This window comes from Leuciscus leuciscus (genome assembly GCF_965113295.1).
Source record: "Leuciscus leuciscus genome assembly, chromosome: 17".
Taxonomy (NCBI): Eukaryota; Metazoa; Chordata; class Actinopteri; order Cypriniformes; family Leuciscidae; genus Leuciscus; species Leuciscus leuciscus.
This window is the reverse complement of record NC_138741.1, coordinates 2,963,230-2,979,521: the sequence shown is the minus strand read 5'-3', so window position 1 is coordinate 2,979,521 and position 16,292 is coordinate 2,963,230. Positions and strand designations below refer to the sequence as shown.

The 16,292-nt window shown below is 38.1% G+C and overlaps 2 protein-coding genes across 3 annotated transcripts in view; one reads left to right on the top strand and one right to left on the bottom strand.

Annotated features, from left to right (window-relative positions):
* Positions 1-2,899: 2,899 nt before the first annotated feature.
* On the bottom strand, positions 2,900-9,661 carry bub1bb (BUB1 mitotic checkpoint serine/threonine kinase Bb). 2 transcript variants are annotated; one of them, XR_014199338.1, is made up of 10 exons: positions 9,502-9,661; positions 8,778-8,932; positions 8,646-8,705; positions 7,878-8,022; positions 7,600-7,796; positions 5,574-5,749; positions 5,299-5,483; positions 5,073-5,170; positions 3,272-4,092; positions 2,900-3,184 (listed from the first exon to the last, which is right to left on the bottom strand). XR_014199338.1 is itself a non-coding variant. In XM_082143845.1 (9 exons), the coding sequence occupies exons 2-9, from the start codon at positions 8,915-8,917 to the stop codon at positions 3,810-3,812; spliced, it is 1,284 nt and encodes a 427-aa protein (XP_081999971.1). In that variant the 5' UTR covers positions 8,918-8,932; positions 9,502-9,661; the 3' UTR covers positions 2,900-3,809. The 2 variants fall into 2 exon arrangements, 1 of the variants encoding a protein (XP_081999971.1); XM_082143845.1 differs by having other exon boundaries at positions 2,900-4,092.
* Positions 9,662-10,081: 420 nt separating this feature from the next.
* zfyve19 (zinc finger, FYVE domain containing 19) overlaps positions 10,082-16,292 on the top strand; it is an 11,861-nt gene continuing 5,650 nt past the window's right edge. Inside the window, exons 1-8 of the mRNA XM_082143844.1 lie at positions 10,082-10,303; positions 10,384-10,505; positions 10,581-10,634; positions 10,716-10,879; positions 12,182-12,324; positions 12,971-13,076; positions 13,319-13,531; positions 15,353-15,429. Of these exons, the coding sequence (XP_081999970.1) occupies positions 10,250-10,303; positions 10,384-10,505; positions 10,581-10,634; positions 10,716-10,879; positions 12,182-12,324; positions 12,971-13,076; positions 13,319-13,531; positions 15,353-15,429 (933 nt within the window). The 5' untranslated portion in view covers positions 10,082-10,249. The remainder of the gene's footprint in view (positions 10,304-10,383; positions 10,506-10,580; positions 10,635-10,715; positions 10,880-12,181; positions 12,325-12,970; positions 13,077-13,318; positions 13,532-15,352; positions 15,430-16,292) is intronic.

Sequence of the window (16,292 nt, the reverse complement as noted above, 5' to 3'; positions counted from 1 at the left end):
AGACTTTGACTATGGCTTAGATATAGTAGATAGTCAGACTTCAGATAGACATCTAAATCAGACCGTTGCACAAAGCACTCAAGACTCTGACTATCTTAAGTAGGGCTACACTGCAATGCATTCTGGGTAAAATAAGACACTTTTCAAAACAAAAAACATGGCGGATCGAGTAAGCACATTCAACCGCTCAGTGCAGTTTACCCCAGCGGAAGATATGTGTTTGTTGGAGGAGGATAACAGTTACAAGGACATTTTACTTGGGAAAATTAGCGGAGAATGAAATAACAAGAAGAAATGTTTAAATTATGAGCCATTTTCCCTTTTCTTTTGGCTGTTTGTAATGTAACTGATTGTTACTGCTGGTTGCCAAGGTAACAGAGTCTTAGACCTGAGTTAGCCTGGGGGTAAGGTGTCTCGGGGGAAGGGGTCTGGGGGTAAGTTAGCCTGGGGGTAAGGTGTCTAATTTTTTTGGTCTAAATTAAGTCAGTCTTTATTTTTGTGAAACAGTCTAACTTGCATTATGAGCACATTTTAGACTTGTCTAACACTATAGGCCGGTCTAAAATAGCTTTGTGAAACCGGCCCCAGACTGCTTTAGGCTTATTCTTTTTCTGAGACTATAATTTAAACAGTATCTCCTAGAGTTTTCAAGCTAGAACCACCAAACTCAGGTTAGACCTTCAGACTGTTCTCGGTGTGCTGTATCTTTTCAAACTGATCCGACATACGATTTTCATTGAACAGATGATCAAAACTACGAAAAGTCCCATTAACTTTCATTGAAGGGGGTCAAGACTTTTGCACAATAAGACTTATAGAGTATTCACTAGCAAAGCTTAATGACTATCATAGGATAATGTGCTAATCATGCTAACAACATGCAAATTCATGCTAGCATCTTGCTAAATTATGTTAGCAATGTACTAATTGCATGTTAGCAACATGCCAATTCAGGTTAGCAACAGGCAAAATCATGCCAGTAACATGCTAAAACATGCTAGCCACATGTTAAGTGATGTTAACAATCACGCTAAAACATGCTAAATAATGGTATCAGCCTGCTAAAACATGTTAATTCATGCTAACAACGTACTAAAACAGGCTAGCAACATGTTAATTCATGTAAGAACATATTAACATGTTAATTAATGCTAACAACCTGTTAAACATGCTTATTCATGCTAGCAATGTGTTAAAACATGTTAATTCATGCTAACAACGTACTAAAACAGGCTAGCAACATGTTAATTCATGTAAGAACATATTAACATGTTAATTCATGCTAACAACCTGTAGCAATGTCTTTTTGTCTCTTTCCATTTCACTAAATTTAAAGTCCGTGCAGTCGAACCGGAAGTTGCAAATGACTTTTCTCCAGTGTTGTGACGTATTTACAAGTGAAACGGAATATTGAACAGAGGGCAGAGTTTTACTCTAGTGCTCCTCCTCTCCATCTCTGCTCATAGCAGACTAGCGGTTTGAGGGGAGTGGTTAAGCGTTTTTCAACCCAAGCCGTCAAGCCTATGTCATCAGAGAAGGAACGCCATTCCAGACCGGAAATAACTTTTCAGACTTTGATTAAAGATTACCACGGCAAACAATTTTTTTCTGTGTATTAACTTGCATGGATTAATTGTTCACCACAAGACTAGTAATATGCGCTAACAAAGTAAATAGGGTCAATTTTGATTTCATGCTGACTTTAAGGTTTACAAAACTCTCAAACTTTCATACGGCTTTGTCAAGCCAACATCAGTGTTTGTCCTAGCAAATTCTTCTCATCTAGTTATTATTGTATTGTTATGTACTTTGAGACATGAGGTAGTTTAAGCGTCTCGTGACGCTTTTGTAAGCTCTCTGCTGTGTGCGTTCATGCGTTTTGAAGGAGGCGTGGCTTTGGAGACGCTCCGAAGGGAGGGTGGGATCTTATGTTTTTAAAGCTAGCTTGCTATTGCTAGGGTAAATTGCCTACCCTGCCTTTAATAGCTGATGAATGATCCTCCGTTCACTAAAACACTGAAGGCTTCAGATCTAAGGCACATTTTCTGCTGGAGAAAAGAAAACGCAACAGAGCTCGTAATAAAACAAGAATCAACATTAGCTTGGCTTTAGGAGATGGAGAACTGAAGGATTTGAAATGTTGTAAAAGTGACAGAAATGATGGTGTTTTTATCACTCAACAGGAGAGGAAGTGTTTTATTGAACAGATAAACTGTATTTCTCTAACAGAGTTCACTGTAAAGCAGGATCTATTGTGAAGATCATATTCATCCGCAGAGCCGAAGCACAACCACAAAAATGGCAATCCGCTAAATGCATCCAGTTTTGTTTTAAAGTTACAGTGTCCCTTAAAAAGAAACCAGATTTTTTTTTTTTATCCATGTTTTTTTGTTTCCACTGTAACAAGTTTAATAACAACATTAAGTTAATGAGAAAGCAGGTCATGGCATAGTTACATCATACTAAAGCATGCCATTCTTCCTCAGTGTGTTCCCACAGATGGACAAGCCGCTGTTTTACTGTTATAAACCACACTGAGAGAAATAAGAGCACTTGAAAGTTCTCACGAGGCAGACACTCGAACATCAGTAGCTTTTTAGAGGCTCGTTTCTGCAGACCCACATCACCCTTCAGCGCCACCTGCTGATGCATCAGTGAAGTACGTTTTAAAACGGGTCAGATCATCTTAATACTGCAGTGTAACTCGCCCTGCAGCATTTAGAGATTCAATATTATATATGTTTCTCTTTGCATTGTCTGGATATTCACTGAAACACTGCACTTACAAATTACATTCAATCCCTTTATCGTCTTCCAGGGAAACTTTGCAGCTCGTGTTGTGCGACAGCACTATAAATAAAGTACAAATGCAGTTTCTGAAGCCAAAGTACAAGAGCAATTTGATGTTATGGAATCAGTTGCATTTATTGAAGCATCAATTACCACATCTACAAGCAATGACAATATAATAAATGCTACTCTTGCAATTAGAGTTGCCAAAAGAACCGACTTCTGCATCAAGTCGGCACTGAAATAAAAAATTTTTTACGAAACCAGCATTTTTTTTTTAGCGCTGTTGAACGGATTCTTAAACCCCTCTGATTGGCTATTGTGTTCACGCACTCAACATATGTCTCTGATTGGCTACAATGATCAACGCTTCAAAAGCATGTTGTCTTTGACGCTCTTCATCCAGCGCTTACAGAGATACACACGGGAGCGTTTGAAAGCGGCGTCTATCAGCGGATATATTAGGGATCCACAGATGGACGCCTGCTTTTAAACACTCCTGTGTGAATCTGTGCAAGCGCTCGATGAAGAGCGTCAAAGATATCATTGTTGATCATTGTAGCCAATCACAGACATATATGAGCTCGTCAACACATTGGCCAATCATATGTTGAGTGCGTGAACACAACGGCCAATCAGAGGTGTTTAAGAATCCGTTCAACAGCGCTCAAAATGCTAAAGGGAAATGCTGGTATTGTCACATTTTTACATTTCAATACCGAAAAGTAACGAAGTCAGTACTTTTTGACAACTCTACTTGCAATATATTACAAAAAAAAAATACTGTTTCGTTACAAAAAGTATGTATATACAAAAAATGTAAAGAAAAAATGTATGTACAAGAACACAGGAACAATTATACAGAAAACACACACATTTGTTGTGAGCAGCTCTACAGCATTTTTAGGTATCGTCGGCGAGTTTAAAAACATCTAACATCTAACACTGCTGCCTAGATAGAAAGCTCGCTGCATACTCAAACACAACCTATAGGTCTCAGTTTGTAGCAGGTTTGTACTTCAGTCTGTACTGGAATCCACAGGGCTGTTGGTCTGTAGTTTGCGAGTGTGTTTCTGCCAGTAGCGCTCGGCCCGCAGCTCCTCGAAGCAGAACTCTGTGGCTCCGCTGTAGACCAGATCTCTGCAGTACATGCTCTGTTCTCGGCTCTTCCCGTCCTCCTGAGTCTGCGTCTGCATGAGCTGCTGTCGCTCCTGCAGCATCTTCATCGGCGTCTGCTCCAGTCTGCAGGGCTTCCTCGCCGACAGCACCGAGTTCACCGCAGGGTTGATCTTACACGGAGTTCTGGAGCGGGAAAGATGAGGTGAGTGCATGGAGATCATAAACATGCAGACACATGAGTGCACATCAGTTTCAGAAGAACAAGACACCGATACAGAGTGATCATACAAGTCAACATGAAATCAAAAGGTACTATTGTACTTTCTCTGCATGTGCAGGTCAAGGGCTATTATCGCCATCCACAACTAAAACCATTAAAAAACATAACGTGAAATAAGATTATTTTAAATTTTCCTTTAGTTTAAGGTCTGCATGAACCGGAAAGTTGTGACCCGCTTTACGTCAGTATCGTGACGTATTTCCAGAGTAAAACGAGATATTGAATGTGAAAAATAGAGGGCGTGGCTTGTTTTTCCCACTGGGATTTGATTGGATATAGAAAAGTGGGCGTTTTGTAAAAGTAAATGCGGTCCGTTTTGATTTCATGCCGACTTGTACAAATACTAAAGAAACATTAATAAAAGCTATAAGCATACAAAAAAAAAAAGCTATTTGCTAGTAAAAATTACTAAAAACACAACAAAAATACAAAAAGTTTAACATTAAAATGCAAAAATAAAAACATTATTAAAAAATAATAAGTATATTAGTGATGCAAACTAAATAGTACATAAAATGATACCATGGACCCAAAATATGATCATCATCCTCATCCTAAAATGTATTTAGCTTATAATTTAAGATTATAAATGTCTAAAATATTTAGTTTCTACTAGATTACGTTGTTTTTTTCCTACTCATAATCAATATTTCAATATTTTAATCAAACTTGTATTTTAATCTTATTTTATTAATCCAATTTTTATATATTATACTTTTATTATTAACTTCTTTCTTTTTTTTGCACTGTCAAACTCCTGCATTACTCCATGTTATTACACAGCCTAAAAGAACAAAAAGTTATTATAAAGGAGCACAAAGGCTTGAGGGAAATCTGCCATGCGCTGAGAAAGTTAATCATCAGATCCTCCAATCACACTCACACAGCGGGAGGCCGGTCGTCCTCTTCCACAAACGGCTGGAAACTGGGTTTAGGAGGCGGAACCGCGACACTGAGGCCCGATCTGGACTTCAGGGGCAACTGGAACAAAACAAACAAACACGATCAACACTGCTCTATCAGATAACAGCCTCCAGACACAAAGATGACACTCTCTAGAGCCAGTCAGGTAACCGGTTAAACGGGTAATGCTCAACACGGACTCGCACCTTCACATTGGACCACTTCTCAGGTTTCTGTTCGTTCTCTTTGGCTCTGGCAGTAGGTGGCGCCGTCCAGATCTCAAACTTGGGTTCTTGCGGCACAGATTCAGGAGCTTTATTCTCATCAAATATCACAGGGCGACTGTTGTGTTTGGGGCCCAACGGCTGCTTGAACTGGAGCCCACGGGCATCTGTGTGTCAGAGCACAGAGTGTGTCGGTCACACCTGTATTTATACACAGCACACATTCACAACACGTTTAGAAGAACGTGTGTACTCACATCCGGCAGATGCGTTCACTCTGTTGATGGGAACGATGGCCTTTTTCTTCCCTTTGGCTTTGAGCTCAGCCAGTGACGATCGCTGAGGCTCTTCATCATCATCATCATCATCATCATCTCTTTGTTGAGCTGTCATGGATGACATCATCTGTCTGCACACTCGTGCCTGCAACGCTCTGGAGACCAACACATTTCATTATGAGGCGTGAGCTAGAGTTAAAGTTAATGATTGATTCACTTCCGTGGCAAAGATCATTAGTTATTAACTTAAGGGCCGCTAACACGACACCGTTCTAACAGAAAACAGAAGAGTTTTAATGTGTTCCGGCCGTTCATTTGCACGACAACGATGTTTGGTGCTCGAGAACGCAAACCTTGAAACCGGTTCCAATGTGCAAGTTTTGAAAAACGTGTAATCTCAGTGTAAACTTCAAAAACGTGCATCTGTGAAAGCGCTGACGGCGTGCACATGCGTATTATGTGTTCAGTCTATAGATATGCGTGTTTGAATATGTGTGCGCAGGCGCAGTCTTTCTTTACAAATTGACATCGCCAAATTACTTGTCCGGCCTGGATAACACAGAATTTTAAGTCGTTTCCACGCATCCATGCGAACTGAAATAATTTTGACAACGTTTATATGTACAAAGGTGAAGGGAAGGAGGCTAGTGGACACTTCATTGTCACAGAGTGACGTTCGAAACACTGCAGTCAACATTTGCAGCCCTTTTTACTTCCATTATTACATGATTATGGAATTGAAACAATATAATCAACTAGAACGAATGCAGGCCAGGACTTTATTTTATCAGAGAGGAATTTATTAGATGTGGAAAAGTGCCTTTATGTTTAGAATAACATGCACTGATTTAATCCTTCTAAGTGTTAAAAATGTTATTCTTTTAACAATGGAATAGTTGATCCAACCTTCAGACAAAAATATTTTTTAAAAGTTGGTAACACTTTATTTTACAGTGTCCTTCTTACATATGTTACATGTACTTACCATAGTAATAACAGTCAATTATGCATAATTACACACAACTAACCCTCAACCAAACCCTAATCCTATAGTAAGTACATGTAGTTAATTATTATTACTCAGTACTTAAATATATAATTACACTGTAACAATAACACCTTAAAATAAAGTATAACCAAAAAGTTATATATTTTTGCATCATATTTAATACGGCAGGTTTTTATGGCTCATATACTATGATTGATATTGTGCGAATATGGCGAGAAAAGCAGCTCAGTTTTATTCAGAGGCACAAACTGTGCAAAAATATGCAATTTGATGCATATATTTATATGGATAAAAAGTAAAATGAAATTCAGATGCTTGTAATGTAAATCAATGAGATCTTTATAGCAGATACTGACATAAAATCATATTTAAATATCAGTCGTCACTATATCTGCCAATAATGTCCCTGTAAGATGATATTTAAATGCTTAGTTTTATGATCAAATCTCTGTAGTTTTAAAACATATAATGCAATGCAATGATGATTGAGTCATGTGACCTTCCTCAAAAGCCTGATGATCATATTTAAGACTCACATTTGAACATGATTTTTCTAAAAATATATATATTTATAGATAATCAAGTAAACCTGAGTTGCTTCACTTCAGTAAGTGTTTATATCTTAAAAAATATTACTAACAATATAAAGGTTATTCTGATGGTTATTTAATAAAAATCATTAATTTCACAGCATAAACCCTGCAAGCTGAAGGTGGATGTTTTTATAATTACACTAAAAGCCTTTTACTTGCTAAAAATGTGCAAACTATCAATCAGACTTAGAACTTAATGCATCAAATATAATACATTATGCTTTATAGGATTAATGTTATGTTATCCATCTCAGTTTATTTGTATCGTTTCTATGTCATGTTTATTTGTACTTTATTGTAAAGTGACCTTGTATTCTATAAAATAAACGTATTATTATTATTATTATTTTGAATTAGCCTAATTTTAGGACAGACAGAGATGAATAGATTGAAGTCTCCAGACCTGTGAAACACATGTAGTTTATCTACAGGTTCTGCTCCACACTTGACACCATCCTGAAAAACCCTGTCAGCCATCTTTAAATTCCCTCTCTTCTCGTGCTCCTCGGACCAGGCGATGTAGAAAGCGGCTTGCATGGTTCCGATTCCTTGAGCTTGCATGTAGCGGAAGACGTCCATCGGGTCCGAACAACCCTCTGCCTGCAAGCAAACGGAAACAATAGTGTTAAAAACAACTATACTGATGCAATCTGAACGCTAAATGCGAGGTCTGTCACTCACAAATTCGATCCAGAGCTCAACGTAGCGAACGTCATTGTGATATTTCTTGTCGGCTGTGAAGAGCATGACCGCTCTTTCAAGAAGCACTGATAAGTTACTCTCCTTTCCACCCTGTGGGAACGTCTGCTTTGTCCATTTGATGTATCTGCAGAAAAAAATAAGAAACAGGGTTCGTACAAAAACTGTAAAATGACTTTTGAGGACTTTTAAAGCACTGCTTTTTTGGTTTTCAAGGACGACAATCTGAGATCTCACTTATCAAACCATATCTTCTTTATTATCTTTCAACTTCTAAAAAAAAAGGTACATAGATAAAAGTAAACTAATAAAACAAAATGGTACAAATAAAGTGCAGCACATGCAATGACTGTAGTAACTTAACCCACTGAAAGGATACCATGACAATTTATGAATATACTCCATGAATATACGATTGAACTGAAGAATGAAAGCTTACATATGCTAGGATATTTATATGAGCAATATCACACTCATAGCCACGCAAAATGGCTCTATATCAGACGACAGACGAGCTGCAGCGTTCATTTTGCGTGAAAAGATAGTTTCATCGATCAAATTAAACACTAATTTCATAATTACTTTCAATAATTCAAGCACTTTTCAAGTACCTATTCATAAATATGGCTGTTTTCCAGGACTTACATTTTTAAAAAGTCAAATTCAAGCACTTTAAGCACCTTGTACTTGAAGAAAACATGATTAAATGCAATTTGCACATCAAAAGTCAACATGCATCTGCTGTCATACCTGACCCAAACATCGAGAGGGTCGTCTCCATCATACATCCGCAGCTCAGACTCAAACGCTCTACAAAAAGAAAGGTAACATTACTGAATTGTTCTGGAACATGCTTTTAGTTTGATTGAAAACCCCACTCACTGTTTCTTCTGGTTGAGGGCCGTGTGGTTCCCCTCCTGCTGCTGACACAGGGCCTGGTGCAGGGCCGAGATGGTTCGGCCTTGTTTCAAAGGCTGGATGTTTTCTTTACATAATTCCCATTCCACATCACACTCTGCCATGGCTGGGGATCCGATCTAGAGGTGGGAAAACAGATGGCACTTATGATACTGAGTGGTTACCATATTCATATACTGTGGCAATTAAAGGGTCAGTTCACGCAAAAATATAACAAAAAGTTCTGTCATTAATTAAGTTACTCACCCTCATGTTATTTTAAAACTGTATGAGTTTCTTTCTTCTGTTGAACACAAACGATGATGTTTTAAAGAATGTGGGTAAACCAGACAGTTGATGGACCCCACTGACTTCCATAGTAGGGAAAAAATACCATGGAAGTCAATGGGATCCGTCAACTGATTGATTACAAACACTCTTTAAAATATCTTCTTTTGTGTTCGACAGAAGAAAGAAACTCATACAGGTTTAGAACAACATGAGGGTGAGTAAATTATGGTGAACAATCTCTTTAAAAGGTAAGTACCATGTTCTAAAAAACCAATGTATGCCCCACATATTATAGCTATTAAAGAAATAAAGCAGTAAATGATAGAATATAAACAGCAGGGGAAACACATTTCTGTGGTTCTCTAACGTTACCGTTTCCCCTGTTCTCTGCAAAGTGGAGAAAACAAATATAACTTACATTTACCCAGCAGAAATCTCCTTAATATTCTTTTCTTCGTCAAAACAACCGTCGCTGTATAATAGAGATATACAAATATGGTATTATTTCATAAATCGCTCGCTCTTGTCTTGTCTGTTCCAGTTGAAGGATCAAAAGACATTTGAACAAAACCGGAAGCGCGCCAGAGAGATCCTGATTGGACGAACTGGTCACGTGACCACGCGAGGTTCATCGACATAATAACCGCCTGTTTTTTTTTTATAGATAAATATATGTATTTGTGTTTTTTTTAATATATATTAGTAGTGATTTCATTTTTTCACCCACATTGTTGTGCAGTATAAATCTTTTGATTATAGACATCATAATATCTACGCTTGAGAGCAAGCTGCAGCGGCTATCATGTTGCATGCCGGGAAATGAGTACATTTCAAATTTAGAGTTTTGATTGTTTTATTCATAATTATTTGTAAGGTAATTTTAGGTTATTTTTATTTTTTTTAAATACGCCTCTGCATTATTCTGCATGTATTGTTTTTCCAATCCACTACAAGTCTCATCGCTGCAAGCAATAAAAACTACATTTCCCAACACGTCTCAGTTCTCGCAGCGTTTCCTGTATTTACGTTCTCTGATTCAAGAGAAACACAGTGGAGAGAATGCAGCTGAAATAGCGTCATACAATACAAAGCATTTTATTATTATAATCTTGAGCATTTAAAGTGTCACTACAGCATGTTTCTGCGATTCCCCGAAGAATCTCACTATGGATAATCGTTGTTACTGCTGTGCATCAAAGTTCACTCTCTTCAGAAAAGAGGTTAGCGCCTATAAATACCGATAATTTAATTTAAATGCCTTAATTCAAAAAGTGTTTGACTTGGTTTTGTGTTTTTGCAGTTGGGTTGTAAAAACTGTGGCCATTCTTTCTGCTCTGGGTGTTTGACATTCAATGCTGTTGTGCCAAAATATGGAAACAGCCAGCAGAAAGTCTGCAAACAGTGTTATGGAAACTTAACAAGGTCTGGAAGCCAAACACCGTTTACACTGCTATAGTATATTCACTAACACACAACTGACAGGTCTTTTTTGTACAGTCCAGGCAACCAGAATGATGCTGGCAAATGGTCCCCTCCTGAAAACTACAAAAAGTATGAATCTGTATCTAAGTATCATTATGTGAAATGCCCCCGTATGCCACAGGAATAACACACATCTGTGGCGTCTTACAGGCGTGTTGCTGCTCTCGAAGCCAAACAAGCTCAGCAGAGTCAGCCGGCCAGACCCGGAGGTGGAAAGAACAACACTGTGAGTCGGGTTTCAACTCGAGGACTCAGTAAAGAGGACCAGGTCATCGCAGAACGACTGAACAAGCTGAAAGAGGAAACCAAGCCCAGTAAGATCTGTCAAAATCTGCTTGATTGCAGAGATTGTTTTGTCACAAAATGTAATCAACATTTGTTATCGCCCAGTTCTAATCTGCTAATTGCACTAGAAGGCATAAACACACTATAAACATTAACATTATGAATGCGCCGATACGATAACCGATAATCCTTTATATTTGAAAGACGATAACTGATAAATATATATAATGTATTTACGCCTTCTGATTGATCTCATAGATGATATATATATATATATATATATATATATATATATATATATATATATATATATATATATATATATCGGTTATCGGCTTTCAAATATAATGGATTATCGTGTATGTATATATATATATAATGTATTTACACCTTCTGATTGATCTCATATATGATATTTATATATATATACACACTGATATGAAAAATTTGGCTGATAGCAATAACCGATAATTCTTTATATTTGAAAGCCGATAACAGATATATATATATATATAATATACCATACAGAGCCTTAAAAATTAAGATTCCAAAACAAAAGTTTATTAAGAATTAGAATCTCGAAGGATATTAAGATGTCTTTAAAAATAATGAAAAATAATAATTATGGCCCTCAAACAGGTATATTCTATGCAATTGTGTTGATTTCTAGTTTCAGCGTTATTTGATGTTCAGATGTTTCTCTTTAAAAGAAAAAAACCATCATCTGTATGTAAAGTGACCCACGTTTGGTTTTCGACCTCTGAAAATGTGCACAATTGACCAATTTACTCATGAAGCCTCATTAAGATCTCCATATTTCTGGGATTGATCCATCGAGGGCCTTTAAAATTAAGATCCCAAAAGAAACATTTGTTAAGAACCAGAATCTAAAAGGATATTAAGATATCTTTAATACTTCTGGAGTTTCAGGCATGCAAACTTGGAGTTAAAAACACAAGAAGTGCTTTTTTCCCATGTTTGAACGCTCACCGTTGGCATATAATGAAACAAAGATTGCTAAAGTCAACAGATTTCACTAATAGACCTTCCAATCTCTGTGTAGAAATAAAATAATGATGCTGCCATCTTTCTAAAGTGGTTTTTACACCCCTGTAATTTGGCTCCAAATCTCAGGTGAAAATTGTCATTTTAACCCCCTCGACAAAACAGTGAATAACTCATGTTTCATGACATTTAATATTTTGGTTTTGTCCTTCATTTATGTATTTCTTTCACCAGAAAAAAATTATCAAAATCAAACAGTTTAGCCAGGGACCTCTAATCTAAACTTTGATTCTGTGTCTCTGATATGTCTCTCTGTTCTCACACAGAGTCCATCCCATCAGAGCAGGAGCTGGAGTCTCGCCTCGCTGCCCTGAAAGCACCGGTTCAGCCCGTGCCTTCAGATAAAGACATGGAGGAGCGACTGGCGGCTTTACAAGGAAGACCTACGCCCTCGCAAGCCCCACCGCCTGTAACTACAATATCTGCTTTCACCTCAAGTGCCCTTATGATGCTTTTTCAAATATATCTTTTCATGTAGTGTGTAATAGGGCTGTTAGTGAATGTAAAAGGTCAAAGATCAAAGATAAATGGAGATTTTGTCTCCGAAAAGAAAAAAGCGATTCTGAACTGAAACAAGTCGTCAGTAATTCCAGTCTCACTTCCCGCTGAACCTGTCTAGGTTTGAAGCTAATTTGCATAATGCCACCTGATTGGCTGAACAGCGTCTGCATAGCCCCGCCCTCAAACACTGTAGTGTATCTGAGACTGGAAGAGTTTGGTTCGTGTTGTTCATGTGGAGAAGACACTGTTTTCAGAGATTGATACGGTAAAACCCACGCCATCGTTACTGTTCGTATCACTGTGTGTCAAGAGCTGAGATTCAGATATGATAATGAGCGTTTGGTTTCTGACCAATCAGAGCAGAGCAGCTCTGAGAGAGGCGGAGCTTAGAGAGACTGAATCCTTGATGGAAGCGTTTCAGACACTGAGAGAAGAGAGCTGATCCTGTAGTGGAGATTATGAGGACAATAAAGTGTTTTTGACCTTGGATGCATGTGAACCTGTTGTAGGAGACTTTAAAATAGTGTGTTTATATGGATGTTCAATGTGTGCAGGTTCATCAGCCGCCCGACAACAGGACTCAAACAGAACAGACTAATGATCTGATCGCCCAAATGACGGAGGAAGTTGCTATTGATGACCAGTATCCATCGTCAGAGGGTATTTTGACTGAATGCATAATTTATTCTCAGTTATGAAGTTTAATCCCCCAATTTTGTTTTTTTGGGAAATAATGCATGTTTCTTTAATAATGCACATTGAAATTGGTTTTACGGCACTAAATTAAAGATTAAGCCCTCATTTTGGTTAAACATTAAAGAGTTTATAAAGCAGTAGACATCTCAAAGCCATGTGACAGTGATTTTACGGTCATTTTCTTTTTCTCACTTGTGTAAATACAGACGAACCATTAAACGATCTTAATAAACAAGAGGGAGGGGGGGTGAATGAGAACGTGGATGACGGCGAGCTGTCAGTCAAACAGATGGAGGCGGAGCAAAGCCGCGTGATGGAGGAGGCCATGCAGGAGCTGAAGAAAGACAAACGCAACGAGGAGCAGATGCGGGAGACGGCCATGAGACTCGCTGTTCTGCAGGGACTCGACCCAGAACAAGGTGCTTTACTGCTGGAGGCGGTGCTCTTAGAGGGATAGGTCACACAGAAATTAAAATTAGCCCATGATTTACTCACCCTAAAGCCATCCTAGGTGTATATGACTTTCTTCTTTCCACCTCTTAACACAGTAAGAGTTATATTAAAAAATATCCTGGCTCTTCCAAGCTTTATAATGGGAGTGAATGGGGGGTGAGATTTTGAAAAAATGCATCCGTCATCATAAAAGTAATTCATGCGACTCCAGTGGGTTAATGCATGGCCTCTGACCCGACACATGACCTCTGACCCTACGCATGACCTGTGACCTGACACATGACCTCTGACCCGACGCATGACCTCTGAACCGACACATGACCTCTGAACCGACGCATGACCTCTGACCCTACGCATGACCTCTGAACTGACGCATGACCTCTGAATCGACACATGATCTCTGACCCTATACATGACCTCTGACCCGACACATGGTCTCTGACCCGACTCATGATCTCTGACCCTATGCATGACCTCTGACCCGACACATGACCTCTGACCCGACACATGACCTCTGACCCGACACATGACCTCTGAACCGACGCATGACCTCTGAACCAACACATGACCTCTGAGCCGACGCATGACCTCTGACCCGACACATTATCTCTGACCCTACTCATGACCTCTGACCCGTCGCATGACCTCTGACCCGACACATTATCTCTGACCCTACGCATGACCTCTGACCCGACGCATGACCTCTGAGCCGACGCATGACCTCTGAGCCGACGCATGACCTCTGACCCGACGCATGACCTCTGACCCTACACATGACCTCTGACCCGACGCATGACCTCTGACCTGACGCATGACCTCTGACCCGACACATGACGTATGTGTAAGAGTAGTGTAAGCTTAGGTGAGAGCAGACGCCTCTCGCGGTTCGAACAAACTCAAGCTCTTCCACATTTCTCTTTAAAATTGTAGTTTTAGACTTAGAATTTGTGACCAGTGTTTGACTTGATCCTCTCTCCGCTTCCTCGTTCATCAATACGTCATGCGTCAGGTCAGAGTTCACACTTCCGCTGGAACTAGACTCGCGGAAGCCAGTGATTATAGTTTATAAAGTTTTAAATGTGGATATTTTTCTTACACAAACACATGGCTTTGCTTCAGAAGGCCTTTATTAACCCACTAGAGTCATATGGATTACTTTTATGATGATTATTGCACTTTTTTGTGCTTCAAAATCTCAGGTACCATTCACTCCCATTATAAAGCTTGGAAGAGCCAGGACATCTTTAATATAACTCTTATTGTGTTTGTCTGAAAGAAGAACGTCATACACACCTAGGATGACTTGAGGGTGAGTAAATCATGGGCTAATTTTCATTTTTTGGTGAACTATCCCTTTAAGTAGAACTATAGTGAATGAGATTGCATGAGAAACGGAAGTTGCGCTACATTTGTATATACACATGTATATCCGAGTGAAACTAGAATTTCTGCAGGGCGGGGCTTGATTTTGTCTGTGAGGAATTGATTGGATGGTTGTGGTTTGCTATTGGCTGATCTCATGTGAGTGACAGGTTGTCCCGCCCTCATCATCAGAGAAGAGAAGAGGAGGTTATTCTGAAGACTACGATGAATGATAAAGGCTGCATTGCAGAGAAAATCACTTTTCACAATCCAATCAAATCTTAATACGTAGATATCAAACCTTTAGTTCCACTGAATATTCTCTCAGTTGAATGCATTGCAAATGATGCTTTAAATAGATGCATAATACAACGATGTTTGTGTTTTGTGTGTGTGTGTGTGTGTGTGTGTGTGTGTGTGTTCAGTCAGACTGTCAGATTTCCAGCAGCCTGACAGTGATGAAGAGACAGAAGAAGAGGCCATCGCCAGAGTGATGAAGAAGGTCTGTCGTCTTTATAAAACTCCTGCAAAGAACCTTTTGATCCTAACATCCTTCTGATCTTGAACAGTAGTTTGTTGACAAATAAATATGAATTGCTATAAACTATTTCAGAGTGAGAAGAGCTGGAATATAAGAAAGTTTTTATTTGTTTCACTGCATCATTTCCATGTTATTCTAACTAGGATCTGAAGTTCAGATGTCCTTTATAAATTGTATTAATTTTTAAGTAATTAATTACATCTTTAATAAAAGGGTAGTTTTTTATGTCCATGTTGGAAAATTTGTATCTTTATGATCCTAGTTGGTTTTAAAAAAAACTGAATAAAATAATTTTGTCTATAATTTTATAATTATAATATTTATCATTTTGAAATTCTGTGGAAAAAGATACAGAATAATTTGATGTGTCTGAACTTTTGTCTGGTAGTACAACTGAAGTGTAGCGTCAACTAAGACTATTTAAAGCATTTCTGTTAATTGAAATAAAGCTGAAATAAAATAAAACTAATATTAGTCGATGAACTTAAACTAAATGAAAATTAAAAATATAAAAAAAATTACTAAAAATAACAAAAACTGAAATAAAATTAAATGTAACCTAAATTGCAATTTAATATTTAAATATTTATTATTTAAATAATAATAATAATAATAAAATTAAAAAAGTACATAATGAAATGACAAAAAATTTAACTAAATTTAACACGAAAATTTAAAATATCAAATTAAACGGCAATTGAAAATATTGATAAAACTAAAATAACACTGTAGATCAGCCAAGTGGCACTTCCCATAATAACCAGCAGAGGCCGCTCAATCCTGGAGCTTGATCTGAAGAGTGTGTTTTTGTGTGTGTGTGTGTG